Source organism: Petromyzon marinus, chromosome 4 (assembly GCF_048934315.1).
Source record: "Petromyzon marinus isolate PM22_M1 ecotype Great Lakes invasive population chromosome 4, UKy_Petmar_22M1.pri1.0, whole genome shotgun sequence".
Lineage (NCBI taxonomy): Eukaryota > Metazoa > Chordata > Hyperoartia > Petromyzontiformes > Petromyzontidae > Petromyzon > Petromyzon marinus.
The window spans coordinates 9,414,933-9,429,761 of record NC_133670.1 but is presented as its reverse complement, the minus strand read 5'-3'; the positions used below and the strand labels follow the sequence as shown (position 1 = coordinate 9,429,761).

Here is a 14,829-nt window from a genome sequence, read left to right as displayed (position 1 = left end):
GAATTACCACGATCAATTAGCTGCAACTAAACTGATAATTACAGTATTATTTGTTATATAATTATTTGGACTAATGTCCAAATAATTACATAACAAAAAAGGGTGAAAACAATAACGTAGAAATGCTCACTTGAATAACACAAAACTCAATAACTAATGATCCATTAGCCTTTTCTTGAATGTACATACAATGTTCATGAAGAGCATTGGAAGTAGTGGCTTATGTGTGAGAGCTGTTGGGATGGTGCCCCAGAAACTTTTTTTTATTAAAAAAAAAAGTACTTTAAATGAAAACACAGTTAAAATTTGCCACAGATCAATGCAAAGCTACATTGTTGCCGTCAGTGTTAGATATCACAGTTAACGTAGCCACATCCTAAAGCTAAGATATCGCACGTCGCCCACGAATAAAATGAAAATTACACTACACTTACAACATGCTATTCACTCAATTTAACTACTTGGGATAAATGTTGACAAACCTGGCTTAATTGTTCGGCAAATACATTATTATTTTGTTCTTCTCTTTTGCTCAAATGTAGGACTGTTTTTAATTATGGCCTATTTGCTGAAAACAAGAAACAATACTGCACTCAACACGTACTTGATTCAACTAAGTTAAAGTTACAGCAACATACATCTACTTGTACAATTTTGTCGTGAATGGAGTATTTTTTTTTTCACCGGTGATAATAAATCACATGAGTTTTTACACCACACATTTTAATAATAATAATATCAATACAAGTAGCACATTATTTTACTCAACCATTACATTACCATGGCAATCAACTTGATTATTAATGTATTAGTACACGAGTGAAATACCACTCCCTCGCACTCCTCACATCGTCATCTATTGTAAGAACCAAAATGAATTTTTATTGTAACTTTTGCTTTTACTTTAGAAAGTACGGCAATTTATATTCTGTTCAAGCATGAAAGCTCAACCCGGAATGACTACTCCACTTACAGCTCCAATCCACCATGAATTAATACACGGGTGCATTTAATAATTACAGCGCCACTTCCAAATACAGTACTCGTATCCCTGAAGAAAAATTCCCAAAACTAACACACTTCAATTTTACAAGGAAAATGTAAGCAAAAAAAACAGCAACACCTGCCATTCGCCACTAAGTGAATGTGAGGTCACCACAGCACCTGTGCCAGCCCAGGTGCACTTTGAGGCCACGTGAAGTGTCGAAGGCTCGCAGACAGTAAGTCATGGGACTGACCCAGGTGCCATGGGTTGACTGAGATGACTGGCAGATGCACCAGCTATGCCCCCTACTGTGCCAACTTGTTGCATTTTAGCCACATGGCGCTCCGCTCGTTGTTGAGCGTCGCTCCTCTGCCCTCCGTTGTTGTTGGAGGGCGAAGCCTCCAACTGATGAGAAGCATACTTCACGAGCCTCCTCCATAGAGGCTGATCTTGACACCGCTGGTACCAGTCTTTGGCAATTCCACTCAGCTCCACATCCTCCTGCACTGCATCAGTCCTTCTCTTCTCCAGCCTGTGTCGTGCCCATTTAGCTTCGTCTATCCGGCCAAACAGAAGTTACTTGGGCATGCGGTGGCTTGACATGCGGGCTATGTGACCCAGTCAACGCAGCCTTGCCTGCCGGAGGAGCTCACCGATGGGAATGGGTCCTGGCTGTCAAATCCTGTTGTAGTGTGGAGCTGTGGAGAAGCAGTTCACGCATTGCGCTATAAACCCAGCGACCTGAGTTTGATTACGGGCAACCACTAACATCGGTGTCGAGTGATATCTGAACCTATCCTGTCCCCCCTTACCCACCTTCACCAACCTGCACTTATCAACATGAAGTATGGCAAAACAACCCCCATGACCGACACAACTTGAAGAGGCCTTCATCCAGTAGTGGGTTGACAAAGGCATGTTAATTAATATATATGTAGAATTTACTGCTGATATACTTACCCATACCAAGGTTGTTTAAAACTTTTTAAAAACTTAAGATCAAAGCATCATTACATAGTCCATCACTACAACTCAAGTGGAATAGTTTGATCTTTTCCCTAGCTGGATGTACTATCTTTGAACAAGTTAAAGCTCACCAAAACAATATTAAACTAATTATAAAACATGTTTGGAATATATTAATGCACAGTTTGGTTACCTAGGAAGACATACAGGCACTGATTTAAATTTGTAAAGCACGTACAGACTTTGGAATTACACATTCGCATGTTCACACAAGACAACTTCATTATGGCAACTACAGTGCTGTAAATTCGAAAAATGCTGAATGTATTCGGCATATATTTCCTGAATGTGTCCTAATTAAATTCCTTGCGATGAACACAACTCTAGAATCAGAAAGCTACAAACTAAATACCAAGCACCCTTTTTTAAACAAGGTGCTCTTCTCTCTTCCCTCTCTCCCTCGGCCTTGCATATTGTGGCACATTCTGATTTAACTAATCACTGTCCTCTTCCACGAACGTCACGTTGTTGTTGCTCTTCAGCAGCTTGACGCCTGCAACAGAAGCACGTGGAGGATCGTCGATTTAAATCCATGACAAATGAGATATTAACAGGCACTTGTGTAGCAGGTTGATCATTTTAATTGCATGCGACGACCTTGCGAAGTGAATGGAGTTGGGAGCCTAGCTACCAAAAACCCTTGGCAACGTTTTGCCTCGGTGGTAACAAAGGTACTCGGTAATATCATGGCATTGTTGTTGGCTGGAAGCGTAAAACTTAGATTACAGCAGTTTTCAGTATGAATTCCTTGTTCAAAATGAATTGCGTCAAAATATTTGCAGGCTTAAAAATGTACTTCGTCTTTTCTGCTCATTTGGTTTATGTTCTCCGCTTGTTTTCTAATTTTAAATTAGTACATCGTTGTTTAAAAAAAAAAGCCACAGCTAGGAGAGAATCTGATATACGCATGCAATCTGATCGAGAAACAGCGTCACACAAATTAAATGAAAACGACAAAGTAGGAGACATCTATTTTGTTAAATTTTGATTCTGTCATTGAAAAGAAAATGAGATCATTTCTGAAGAGAAAAGTTGTTATGCAATATTTTGATAGAAGCGGAGAGTCAGACACAATGTACGTCTCAGACACGTGGTCGAGTATCACAATAATAAAGATGTCAAAACATTTGAAAACCCACTCCACAGATTCACAGAAAGATGAATGGCATGGATAAATATGAAAAAAAACCCACAAGGGATTGATTCGTGAATTGACAATAACGAGGCATCGTAATCATTACTCATGAAGCAAATCGACTTGGGAGGGATATATTGACAAGTATAATGGAATGAAAACCAAGAAAGAGGGTAGAACAGAGAAGGAACATGATGATGAAATTAGGGTACATATTGGAGTGACGGGGGGGGGTATAGGTGAATGGTTGGTGGTGAGGAGTCCTAGTTGAGGCTCTTGACAAGACACACACATCCTATATTGATCATAGTTAAATGAAAAACATCTTCTGTTAACATTAGGTTCAATACGAGAGATAGTTTTAAGGCTCCATTGAGGTTAAATGGAAATGTATCATTTACCTAACTAAACATTCAAACTTTGGTTTACATTTGCATATATTCAGCTCTTCGCTTTTGGGAGAAGGGACGCAGATTACCATTTACCAGTCCAGTTGGGGGCACTGTTACAGAGTAGACGCTTTGTTATGGGCCACGAGAGGGAATTACTTTGTAATTTGTATAACAGTAATGCGGACATTTAATAGGCTCATGCCATGGGTTAAAAACATTGCACACAGGAATAGCATATGCAAGTGTAGCATATTCTGGGGAGGAGGGATGAATCGGTGGTTACTGCACTGTGCTACGAACCTGGCGATGTCAGTTTGATTCCCAGCCACGGCTAACAATATCACAAGTTATCTGAACCGGTACACTGGCATGCCATCAACCCGCCTTCACTAGCCCACAATGAACAGCATGGTGAAGTATAATAAACCAAGCCCTATGACTGACATGGTTTTGGGATGTCTTCATCCAGGCAGTCGATCGACAGATTGATATAAATTATTGTATTATTATGATTGGAGTGTGCTGCTTTCGGGAAGGCAAGAAAGATAAGTATAATGAGAAGCAGGAAAAAATGATTATGATCATGACAGTGTATCCAAAAAAATAATACGTTTGTTAGGCAATTACCTTAATGAATTAAGCGTGATTTAACTCTAAGCGAATTGAAAAAGTTTCGCTATCATTCCTGTCATCGTCCCATTAAAAGAGATAATAGCACAGATTAATACCGGGACAGGCTGCGAAATTACTTTTGGGAATAAGTGCTCAGCAGTTTATTTTACTGTATGGTCCCCATTACTGGAAAACACGTAACCAACAATAAACATTAATTATTTGCACAAGCGAAGGCATTACTTGCCATCGGAGCCACACTAGCACCATAGTCCCAGTGCAGCTGTACAGTACTTTAGCTGGAAGAGGAAATGTTTATAAATAATTGATTAGCCAAGATGAGGTCATGTCTGAGTGCGGCTCCAGGCAAGAGTGCGAATAAGAAATGGAAAATTTTGATAACCTTGTTAATGACAAACACACAAAAACACAAACGTGCACACACCTATTGTGCACGATGTTAAACAATTTGATATAGACTCTCCACTGGTATTACCTACCATGTTGTATTTTGTTCATTTCAATAATTTTTTACTTCACCACCTTCATATACAACTTCACTCGGTGACTTCTGGGTAGTTTCATCCTGGAAAGCTATCTCTTACAGAACATTCACTTTTTGAAAGTCGTATTTCGCATGATACCCCAACAAGAGAAACCCCATGGTGGTATTCCCTTTTAAATAAATATGTATAACTTGCCCTACTGACTCCAACTTTGTTTCTAATTACCACAGTCACTTATTGAGCCAAGATCTACCAAACTAAGTTAATATTAACCCATGAGAAATATATATTTTAATAAAACAGTTCCATTTAAAGCATGGGCATATTTGTGTCCACTCTCATTGAACAAAGTACATGGGTACCTTTAAGTGCTCTACATGGCATATGATGCAATGGCATCACTTGAAGTATACATGAGTGTTCATGGTGATTTTTCTCCAGAAATTGGATGAAGCCAGATGAGCTGACAGAACAAGAACCACTCAGATTGTGGGTTCAAGCAATAGGCTCCCAAGCGATATCAACTAATAAGTTAGTCTGGTTACCAATGACTGTACAAAAAAAATCACTGTTTATGTTTCGTGAGTTTTATGCTTCTTTGAGAGAAATCGCAGTCTAAAAAAGCGTATCAATCATAACTTAAAGGATGTGAAGCACCCATATGCACAGCTAATGAAGCATCATCCTGTGGGGTGTGTTCTGACAGTGGCCATGCCACCTTGTCCACTCCTTAGTGGTGGAGTTCGTGGCTGTTTTTTTCCTTCCGTCGCCGTGAACAATTCATGGACAACCATTTCCACCCATGAGGGGTCCGTATTGCACTCCTCCACCCCCCTCTTGTCCCCACCCTCAATGGGCACGGCAGAGTTGGTACGGTCGGGCATACTACTGGGCTGTGGCCCAGACAATGGCCGAGGAGTGGGCATGCTGGGGCAACCGGCACAGCTCACGAGTGGTTAATATTGCGTCCTCCCCTTCCTCTGCGTCAGGAAAAAAACAATATAAAAGCAAGCAAGCCATTTATTGGTAGGAAGGGGGCAACTGTGGCATAAATTAGCTAATTGCACCAGAGATGGCGTCTGTCTGTCTTTGAGTGTCTGTCCCATAACCATATGTCAACCCCTTATCAGTGCCTACCTTATTACAGACAAATTCAGACCTTATTGGTTACCCTGTGCCTTTATAAATCTCTACGTTCATCCTACAAAGTCCCATCACAAGGGAGAAACACAAACAAATAGCCACATTTCTTTTGCCCATATTGAAACGGCTGTATGCCATATGGACCTGAAAACTCAATTTCCCTGTACAAGAACACGGGTAAACCGTATGGATTGACAGGTATGCACACAGCGCATATGCAAAGACTTCTAAATATCCTTAACAGACTGTTGGGGCAAGTGCTGTGAGCAAGCACCTATATTAAGGCCAACACTGTACACGAGGGAGTAGGTGGCCAGCACCATGCCCGACTGCCTTTGTCTCCCCAGTGGCGATATCTACACACCTCACCAGGTGTTGCTCGTGAGCAGGAATCAAACTTATATTTCTGGGTTCCTAGCACAGCATTAAACTCATCTAAAACTAAACGAATTTTATTTTACCAGGTAAGGCCCACTGAACTATACAGCTCTTTTTCAGAGGCGACCTGGCCACGAATGATAGTCCAAATAAGTGGCTTATGTGGAAACGTATAGCAGCCTAACACTCTAAACGCATGTTTCTAAATGTGGAGGGGAAAACCGGAGGACCCTGAGAAAAATCCACGCGACCACGGGGAGAACATGCAAACTAAACGTCAGGGTCAGAATCTATCCCACGACCTCCTGTATACCAGGCAAGGCAGTTAACATCTCACCACCCTGGTGCCCTGGTTAGCACGTTAACAGCTACGCTACCATTCCCCATATATATGCATATACACACATCATAATTGATAGGATGTGAAGCATAAAATACACACATATATATCAAGTCAAATAGCTTCTGTGTAGCCGAATAGATTGTCCACGCAAATGTTGTCATGCAACATTCCTTAAGGTGAGCATGATGCACAGAGGTGGTGTGGCCAGCAACTGAGTGATGCACACACAAAGTCAAAGATTCCCCATGTAGCCTACATAGACTGTTGCGGCAAGTGCTGTGAGAGCTCAACTCTGAAAGACCTGCACGGATCACCGGCAGCATGGTGTGTTTAGCACCATGCTTGGCCACTTATGTCTCCCCATTGCTGATATTTAATCACACAAGTTGCCGATTTAACCTAGCCCCCTAAGCTATAGTTGGTTGGCAGCACAGAGCAGGCTCATTTGCACACCAATTGTGCAGGTGGGCAAAGCGCTTCTGCCATGGTCATAGAGATCAAAACCTCCACGCTTGAAATGGTGGCACGAGATCACAGCTTGGACTGCAATATCACCAATAAGTTGTAAATCATATCATTTATATTCACATACGTATGTTGAACTTCTTTCACGCCATACGTAGCCAACGGTGCCAATGCGGAGGTGCGGGGGACGGACAAACTAAACACAAAAAGCAGTTTTAAAGAAATCGTTTTTTCGATCTCCTTTTAAACGTGCATAGCTCCAGTGGTCTTTCTATATACTACTTTCCGTACACAAAGTTACTTCATGATGGTCTGGAGTAGTTAGTCTGTACAAGGCTAGAGGCAACGGCCGTGCGCTGCTTGGAGTGAGCTTGCCTGGCACATGGGGGATGATGCGGTGAACGGGCGTGTCCTTGCGTCGAGGTTTTTGGAGTTCAGGCTCCGCCGTTTTGGCGACACTTGGCTGGGAGTCTCTGAGCGAGGCTGCGCGATCTCGCTGGCCCACCGCACTGCAGCCTGAAGGAGGACCCAGCGGGGAAAGGGGACAGTTGAACGTGGGGAATTCACTGGAGCTCCCCCCCCCCCCTTCGTGGATGATTTACGTGACAAAGCTCCGAAATAGCTTTGACCACAATAAAACTGTACATCGCAGATCATTGCTGGATAATTTGTCACGCAGATTTAGCGCCCGGTGCAACGTATTAAAATGTGTCGTCAACTTATAAGAAGGCAAATTAATGAATACGTGTATTTAATTATTTAGGCCTCTCAAAGTAGTTTATTATAATAAACAACACTTTGAGGTGTTATTTAATTTCTTATAGAGTAGCAAAGTAGGGCACAGTTTTTAAAGAGAGTGTTAGTGTAATTATCCCAAAAGGATGACTGGTATATACGTAATTGCATTGCATATAAACAAACAAGAACATTATATATACAAAGCACCAGCAATTAGTGATCTGCACTACTCCACTTAAATAAATAAATAAACAGCTTGCCATTTATAGAATTTGAAATAATGCACAGCCCTTTATCAAGCAACTGCTGGGGTCGGTCATGGGGGTACGATTGACTATTTCACCACGCTGGTCAAAGCCAAACAACTAGTTCAGACAGTCACTGTATCACTACTCCACCAATTTTATTTTTTTAAATCAATAATAATTTACATTTATTTGTAAGGCACCTTCCATAAATAAGTTAACGGCACTATAATGTTTTCCGGTTTTAGCTTAAAATTCAGGACAGTTATAAAACAGGTACTGTACATGGCAAATTCCAAAGAACATTCGGGGTGCACGTTTGAAGCCACGGTCTTCATCGCCACCAATGCTAAAGACAATTTAAAATATTTTTGGATACACTGTTATATAATAAAACAAATATTTCTAGATCCTGATAACAGTTGAATCATAACGTAAGCGAAATAATTAGGATTTATACATATCATTTTTTAAAATATTTTTTCTTAAGGGTGAATGTGTCTTTTACGCAAATAATACATGTAACTTAAGCTATCCCACAATGAAAAAAAAATCCATTAAACAAAATGCATGATACATGATGCATCACATTCATGCATGATACATTGTTGTATTTCCTTACTCTTAATATAAAAGGGTATCCCTACGATACATATTTACCTCTTATATTTTTTTTTATTTAAAGCTTTCGTGACTGCAGGGATTCATATTCTTGGTTCTTTGGGTAAAGTCATGTAGAAGGGAAACAATACAAATATAAAACAATAAAATTCTCACGACGTTTCGACTGCAACACAAGCAATCATCATCAGGTGTGAAAACCACAGCAAGAAAATTTGAAAAAAGTGGCGGGTTTTTTTAACGTTAGCACCACAGAGAGCGATTTGGCCGATATTCAGATGGACGAGTCCATCTATATACAAACACCGCAATTGCTTATGGGGATCGCGGGCTCCTAAACACTGCAGAACAAATAAACCAACGAAACCACAGTTAACAGATGTCACAATCACAGAATTTACTTATAAGCTCACCCACGTACAATCATATCACTGATCTATCCCATGACCGAGGCCAGTCCAGAATTAAGGGAATTGGGGGGGGGGGTGGGGGAAAGTGGTGTGTGGCGTTTTTGCTGGTTGGGTTTTGGGTTACATTTCTTAATGATCTGTCCCAGCTGGACCTAGCTCAGGCACCATGGGCTAAGTGCAGCATTATCAGTGACAACCATTAGTGTGTCACCCCTCGCTCCACTGCCTCCCTCTCACCCGAGCTTACTGCCCCCTCACCTGTGCCATTAGTGCTGCCCTCGCCATCTGGCCTGGCCGGATCTGGCCAATTGTGCTCCTTCTCAGCCACGCCCTTGAGCTTCCTTGTCAAGCCGTCTGCATCACATTCATGAATCTGCCAAGCAGGTACTAGTAGCAGAAACATTACACGTGTGTGCGTGTGTGCGGTGATCCGTGTAATGTGCGCGCGTGTGTCTTTATAGACGTGCACGTTCGTGTTGTATACGATTATCATTGACTGCCCTTTGAAAATCTGCTGCTGAACGAGGCCTCCTCATGCAGTGTCACTCATGGGGGTTGTTTAACCATACTTCACTGGGCTGGTCAGTGCAGGTTAGAGAAGAAGGGTGAAGGCCAGTTCTGTGCTCCCACTTCTCCAACCCACACCAACCAATGTGATGAAGATGGTCAAACAGCTGCCATGACTGCCACACTGTGCAGAGGCCTTTATCCATCAGTAAATCGCCTAAGGCCTGAAAACGAGCAATTTAGCTCGCAATCTCACTTTTAAATTGAGTACAGTACTTCCTTGTTAGAAATCAACAGTGATTGTGCAGTGGATAAACTGGCCTATGACATAGGAATATGGAATTTCCACCACCGTTCAATAGAGCTGAGCACTTTTCCATGCTCATTTGAGCAAGTGGATGACTATACTGAATTTTGAAATGGGCATGGATTAACTTCCATACGAAATCTATTATAGGTGGTAGCTGGTACACACAAAGCAGGCGTAAAAAGTTAAAGGTGCTGCCCTGCAATTTCTTGCTTACAGCACTGCATGTGGAAGGGCTTCCATCAGAGGAAGCTCCAGAGAGCCCCTCTAATAAGATATCTTAGCCTACTCTCTAACTCTGGTCAGACATTTTGGAAGGAGGTGGGAGTACCCACACTTCACCCCACCACACACAACGATCTAACTGCGGTGTACACGTACTGCTGGGTGGACCATAGGCGCGGGGGAGGGAATTCGAGAAACGTGCCGCATTAATTCCAACTGCCACGCCGGAAGAATCAATTCGAACCGGCGACCTCTGTGCATTGCAAGTTTCAACGGCGCCAACTGTTACAACCGAGAAAGCGTCCCGGTGCAAGCTGCGCACGAGGCGACCAAGTGTGGAACCTCTACTAATATGGGATGCTGCAGACAATCGGCGGTGCCATAGGCAGCGTCCCATGACACGGCCAGTGTGAGCGAGTGCCAGCATCCTCACGGCAACGCTGCCCAACCTGCTCGGGCAGGCTGCTTCGCGGCACTGGCCGTCTCGTTGTCACGCACGTCCCCGCTGGGCCTGCAGCAGCACGTGGCCCTGCCCGGCGGTGGCTTGGCCAGCGTCAATCTCTCCACTCCACCAGAGGGAGATGGTGGGTAGGGATCGACAGGCAGGGGCTCGGTGGTTTTTCCGACCCCGGTGTCCAGGTGCCAGTCCAGGAGGCACTGCAGCTCTAAAGCACCGACAACCCCGGGAGCAGAAACTCTCCTGGGTTACAAAATCGGGAACACTCTACCGTGCTGTGCTGTACTCCCATGCATGCGCTAGTTTAGAATCTGTTATGCAGCGAAATGGGTAAGTTTTTGAAATAGCTTGTTATCATCATTCCAGCATATTTAAATGTATGTAGGTATGTTGCACTTCTTTCGCACCGCTAAAAGCAGTACATTGTTCAAGCAAAATGCTATTTCAGTGTGTGTTATATGGCTCATAATACCTGTCATATCCCATGTACATACATACGTATGTGAATTTGGTAGTTTCTAAAATGTTATATTCAGCATGTTTGATAAATGAAAATAAAACAAATTGTCAGTTTTTCATAAAAACTGGTATACCGATTAATTATTCTTTGGCCGTTTTCGGTTGCAGCGATGGCTATAAAGGGCTCATTTTCATGCATAATGTATTAACTGTGTTCTTTTGGCACAAACTCATAGAGCATGTGATATTAATGTTTCCTCAGAATAAGAAATCACTCCCATGGCCCAATGCCTCACATCTGAGAACCGAGGCAGCCACGCCCTTGCAGCTTTGGCTACGGATGCTAAGCTAATTTGCTTGAATATATTCAAGCTGTGTTTATTTTAGTGTGGCATGTGATATTTACAGCAAAGCAAAATTATTAAACAATAAGATTAATAATTTCATGTGATACTGAATTTGAACAAACGGTACACGCATAAGCTCCCTCCCTGATATTCACATTTTAAGCCCTAGATTTATTGGTCAGACCTCTTCTTTGGTTCTTTCGGTAAAGTCACGTAGAATGATAATAAAATAATAAGCACAGCTTAAAGGCCGTATCTGAACGTGGCTCTTTCACTCCAGCACTGTCCTACCAGACAGTCTCGCCCCCTTCACCTGATGAAGGCCGCTTGTGTTGTGGCCGAAACGTCGTGAGAATATTATTGTGTTATTTTATTTTATCAATTTATTATTTTATTATCATTCTACGTGACTTTACCGAAAGAACCAAAGAAGATGAATCATTGCAGTCACGAAAGCTTTAAATCGAAATTTATTGGTCAGAGTTTGGACAATATGCAAATAGGTTAATTGGCTCCATTCCTTAAGTTTTGCACTTGTTGTTTACCTGTAACGATAGGAGGTGTGTAAACACTTTGTTTCCTCTGCTTTGGCGATGGAGTTGGAGCAGTGTGTACCTCCAAAACCTTTTTTTCAGAAAAAATATTGAACGAATTCAGTTACTCACACACAAGCACAAAGGTCCCCTCTCAGCATTCATGAACTTTTCGGAGCAAGTGTTGTCAGTGAGCCCATGTCAAAGCAGACACAACACACCAGACTGCCCCCCTTCCTTCTTAGCGATGTTGATAAACTGTTGATTCTCAGTTAAGCATATTGAGAGAAGACTCAAACCAAGGTAAATATTGACAATGCAATTGTACCCGAAAAATAATAAAACCAATATCGCTAAACCTTTGTGCACCTCCAATCCACTGAATAAAGACAACGATCTCCCGAAAAGGATAAAAACAGACAGTTGGGGCAAGTGCTGTTAGCGAGTACCTACGAAGGCCGGCATGGCACACAAGGGGCCAAGGTGATAATTTTTTTACACGCTGCACCAAGTACTCATTTAGGCTGAGCCGACCTCGAGGAGGCTCCGGACCTGGTTCAGTTATTCATCACCGGTGTTGGCCATGAGTGCCAATCGAACTCGGGTCGCCGGGCTCATAGCGCAGTGCACTCACCTCGACGCCACCACTTACACCAACTTCACTCAACACACGCACACAGTGCATGGACCAACATTTAGATCAATTACATTATCTTTGCAAAATATGTTCTGTGAGCTAATACACTGGATTTCTGTGAAACAAACCCTAATAAGAAAACCGTAGTTTGTATCATCATATGGCTCGCTGGGACCATTACCGTCTGTGGTTCCTGGTTTCTATTCTCTTCTGCTGTACGGAAAAAAGGAAAAAGTTAAATCACCCTTAGCAAGGTTCTGCACAGACATCGCATTCAAGACAAAAGGGAGAATTGAGTTTTTAAAAAGAAACCTTCATATATTTACATATTAGCTCTTCTTTTACACATTTAAATTAACGTTATGTGAACTTTATTTTTATATTACCCACCTCGTATTAAAGTTACAATCCTTTGAACACAATATTTAGTATTTCTAACTGAAGAGCTGCCATCTTCTGCAGTAGCCACCGCAGTTTGGTAGATTTTTTTGTACTTGCATTTGATACAATAGGGCAACGGTTTGAAGTTAATTATCAGCATTTCCTACAATTTCCCCACAATACTTGATTCGAACTCTTACCTGATAAGTACTACAGTAAACTACACCAGGTGTAGTTTTCCAACATCATCATCTTGAAACAAACCTGGCATACCAATGTTAAGTCATCTCCCATTCAACAATGGAAGAGCCTCAAAAATGTCTTTGTTTTCCTAATTTTGGCACATTGGATTATAAATCACGGTTTGCATTAATATTTCACCATCTAATATATCATTCATTAAGACAAAAGTAGGTAGTGTCCTGCCGTAGAACATCAATAATGTAGCGGGACATACCTGACGTCTGGGCATTTGTCAGAACAAGATTCGCAGGCGTCGGCCGTCTCCTTCGAATCTACAAAAAGGTTGCATTTAATGAACAGCTGCACACACCCACTGCTCTTAACGTGACATTATGCCAGGGGCACAAGCCACACTTTTAAAGTCGGGAGTGTCCCACTCGCGAATGGTTACCGGCGGCTATTGGCCAGATTACATAGAGCATCGACAATGTATACCCACCGCGATGTCACCGACAATTAGAGTCGTACCGTACTATACAGCAGTTATTAAAAAAAAACACTGGCTACTAACAGAACTGAACCTACGTTGTGCGCGCTGCTGTGAACTTAGAGGTTTCATCACGAGCGTAACCAGCATGTCACCTTGTTCAAGGGAGAAAAAAGGCACTCAAAAATGCCACGATTGTTATCCAAAAATGTTGCGTCTTTTAGCCATACCCAAAACATGTTTGGGGGAGTATCTAGACGTCCATGACACCCAGTGACAATGACATTATTACAAATGGCCAAATTGTCTCCATTATATTATCAATTGGATGACCACTCAAATCCACTGCGCCAGGAATTTAAAGGCCATACCCCTGTAGCAGGGGGGCAGTCTCTGTAGATGACGACCACTGACAACATTCCAGTTATATACTTATTTTACGAATCCCCGCTTGGATGATGAGCGGAACCAGCCCCCGTACAGTGTCTGAACTCGCAATAATCTGAATATCAGTAGAGCACCAACTAGTGCCACCCATCCACTTTACACTCGCATGTTGCACCTCCGATTAGCACGGTTGGCTACCAACGGTGCAAAAGAAGTTCATCATACGTACATACATATTAGTTACATTCACATGGTTTCGAGAAACCATGGCAAGCCAGCGGAAATCTCCAACCTGTGGCAGAGACTAGAATTTAGATATTCCTGCCCTTCCCCGCCCCCCCTTCCACCTCCAAGCTAGACAGGTGGCGGCATCAAGCACGGCTGTTTACCTGCTCAGCAGAGTCTGGGTCCAAGTGGTCGTGCACGGCTGGCGTGGAGAACTGCAGCTTCTTCGGACTTTTGGGTTCCATGGTGAAACCCGGCGAGAGGATCGGACGCTCACCCCGGCGCGGCGCTGCTGTCCGGGGTGCTCACGTGCCCGGCAGCTGGCCTGTGAGAGCGCCCTGCCTCTTGGTCCTCAGCCACAATTGGCGGAGGACCTCTCCCAGCCGGTCGATCTTGGGCAGGCTAATCCTCCCGCCCCCCCCCCCCCCGGAGGACGAAGATATTAACGCTGCTTGCTCGGACACACACATCTGAATCTGACGTCACCCACATCCCCCCTCGCCATCCGCCCCGACCACCCACCTCATCGGATTACGTTTCCGCACATCAGTAAGCAAATAGGACATCCCGTCTGCCATAACAATATAAGCAGGTGTGATTTCAGCACCGAAATCTGAGCCCACTCCTTTTTCACCCAATTACAGCACCCGCAGCTGATGCCTTTAAAGTGCAACGGATTGAAGTTTAGCCTCACA

At 43.0% G+C, this 14,829-nt stretch overlaps 1 protein-coding gene across 2 annotated transcripts; it reads right to left on the bottom strand.

The window, feature by feature from the left end:
- Window positions 1-270: 270 nt before the first annotated feature.
- On the bottom strand, window positions 271-14,594 carry LOC116938760 (protein phosphatase 1 regulatory subunit 1A). Of its 2 annotated transcripts, none has more exons than XM_032946355.2 (8): window positions 14,299-14,594; window positions 13,310-13,367; window positions 12,653-12,681; window positions 11,847-11,925; window positions 10,488-10,703; window positions 9,258-9,353; window positions 7,361-7,501; window positions 271-2,504 (listed from the first exon to the last, which is right to left on the bottom strand). In XM_032946355.2, exons 1-8 carry the CDS (start codon window positions 14,377-14,379, stop codon window positions 2,446-2,448), a joined length of 759 nt encoding a protein of 252 aa, XP_032802246.1. In that variant the 5' UTR covers window positions 14,380-14,594; the 3' UTR covers window positions 271-2,445. The 2 variants fall into 2 exon arrangements, with proteins under 2 accessions (XP_032802246.1, XP_032802245.1); XM_032946354.2 differs by having other exon boundaries at window positions 12,653-12,684; window positions 14,299-14,590.
- Between the last annotated feature and the right edge of the window lie 235 nt (window positions 14,595-14,829).

Bases quoted from the DNA above. Each gene is read 5' to 3' on its own strand.
- LOC116938760 (XM_032946354.2), bottom strand. From the start codon at position 14,379: ATGGAACCCAAAAGTCCGAAGAAGCTGCAGTTCTCCACGCCAGCCGTG. The intron at 13,368-14,298 runs GTAAACAGCCGT...ACCTTTTTGTAG, and splicing joins ACCCAGACTCTGCTGAGCAG to ATTCGAAGGAGACGGCCGAC. The intron at 9,354-10,487 runs GTTGGGCAGCGT...AATGTGATGCAG, and splicing joins GAAGCAGCCTGCCCGAGCAG to ACGGCTTGACAAGGAAGCTC.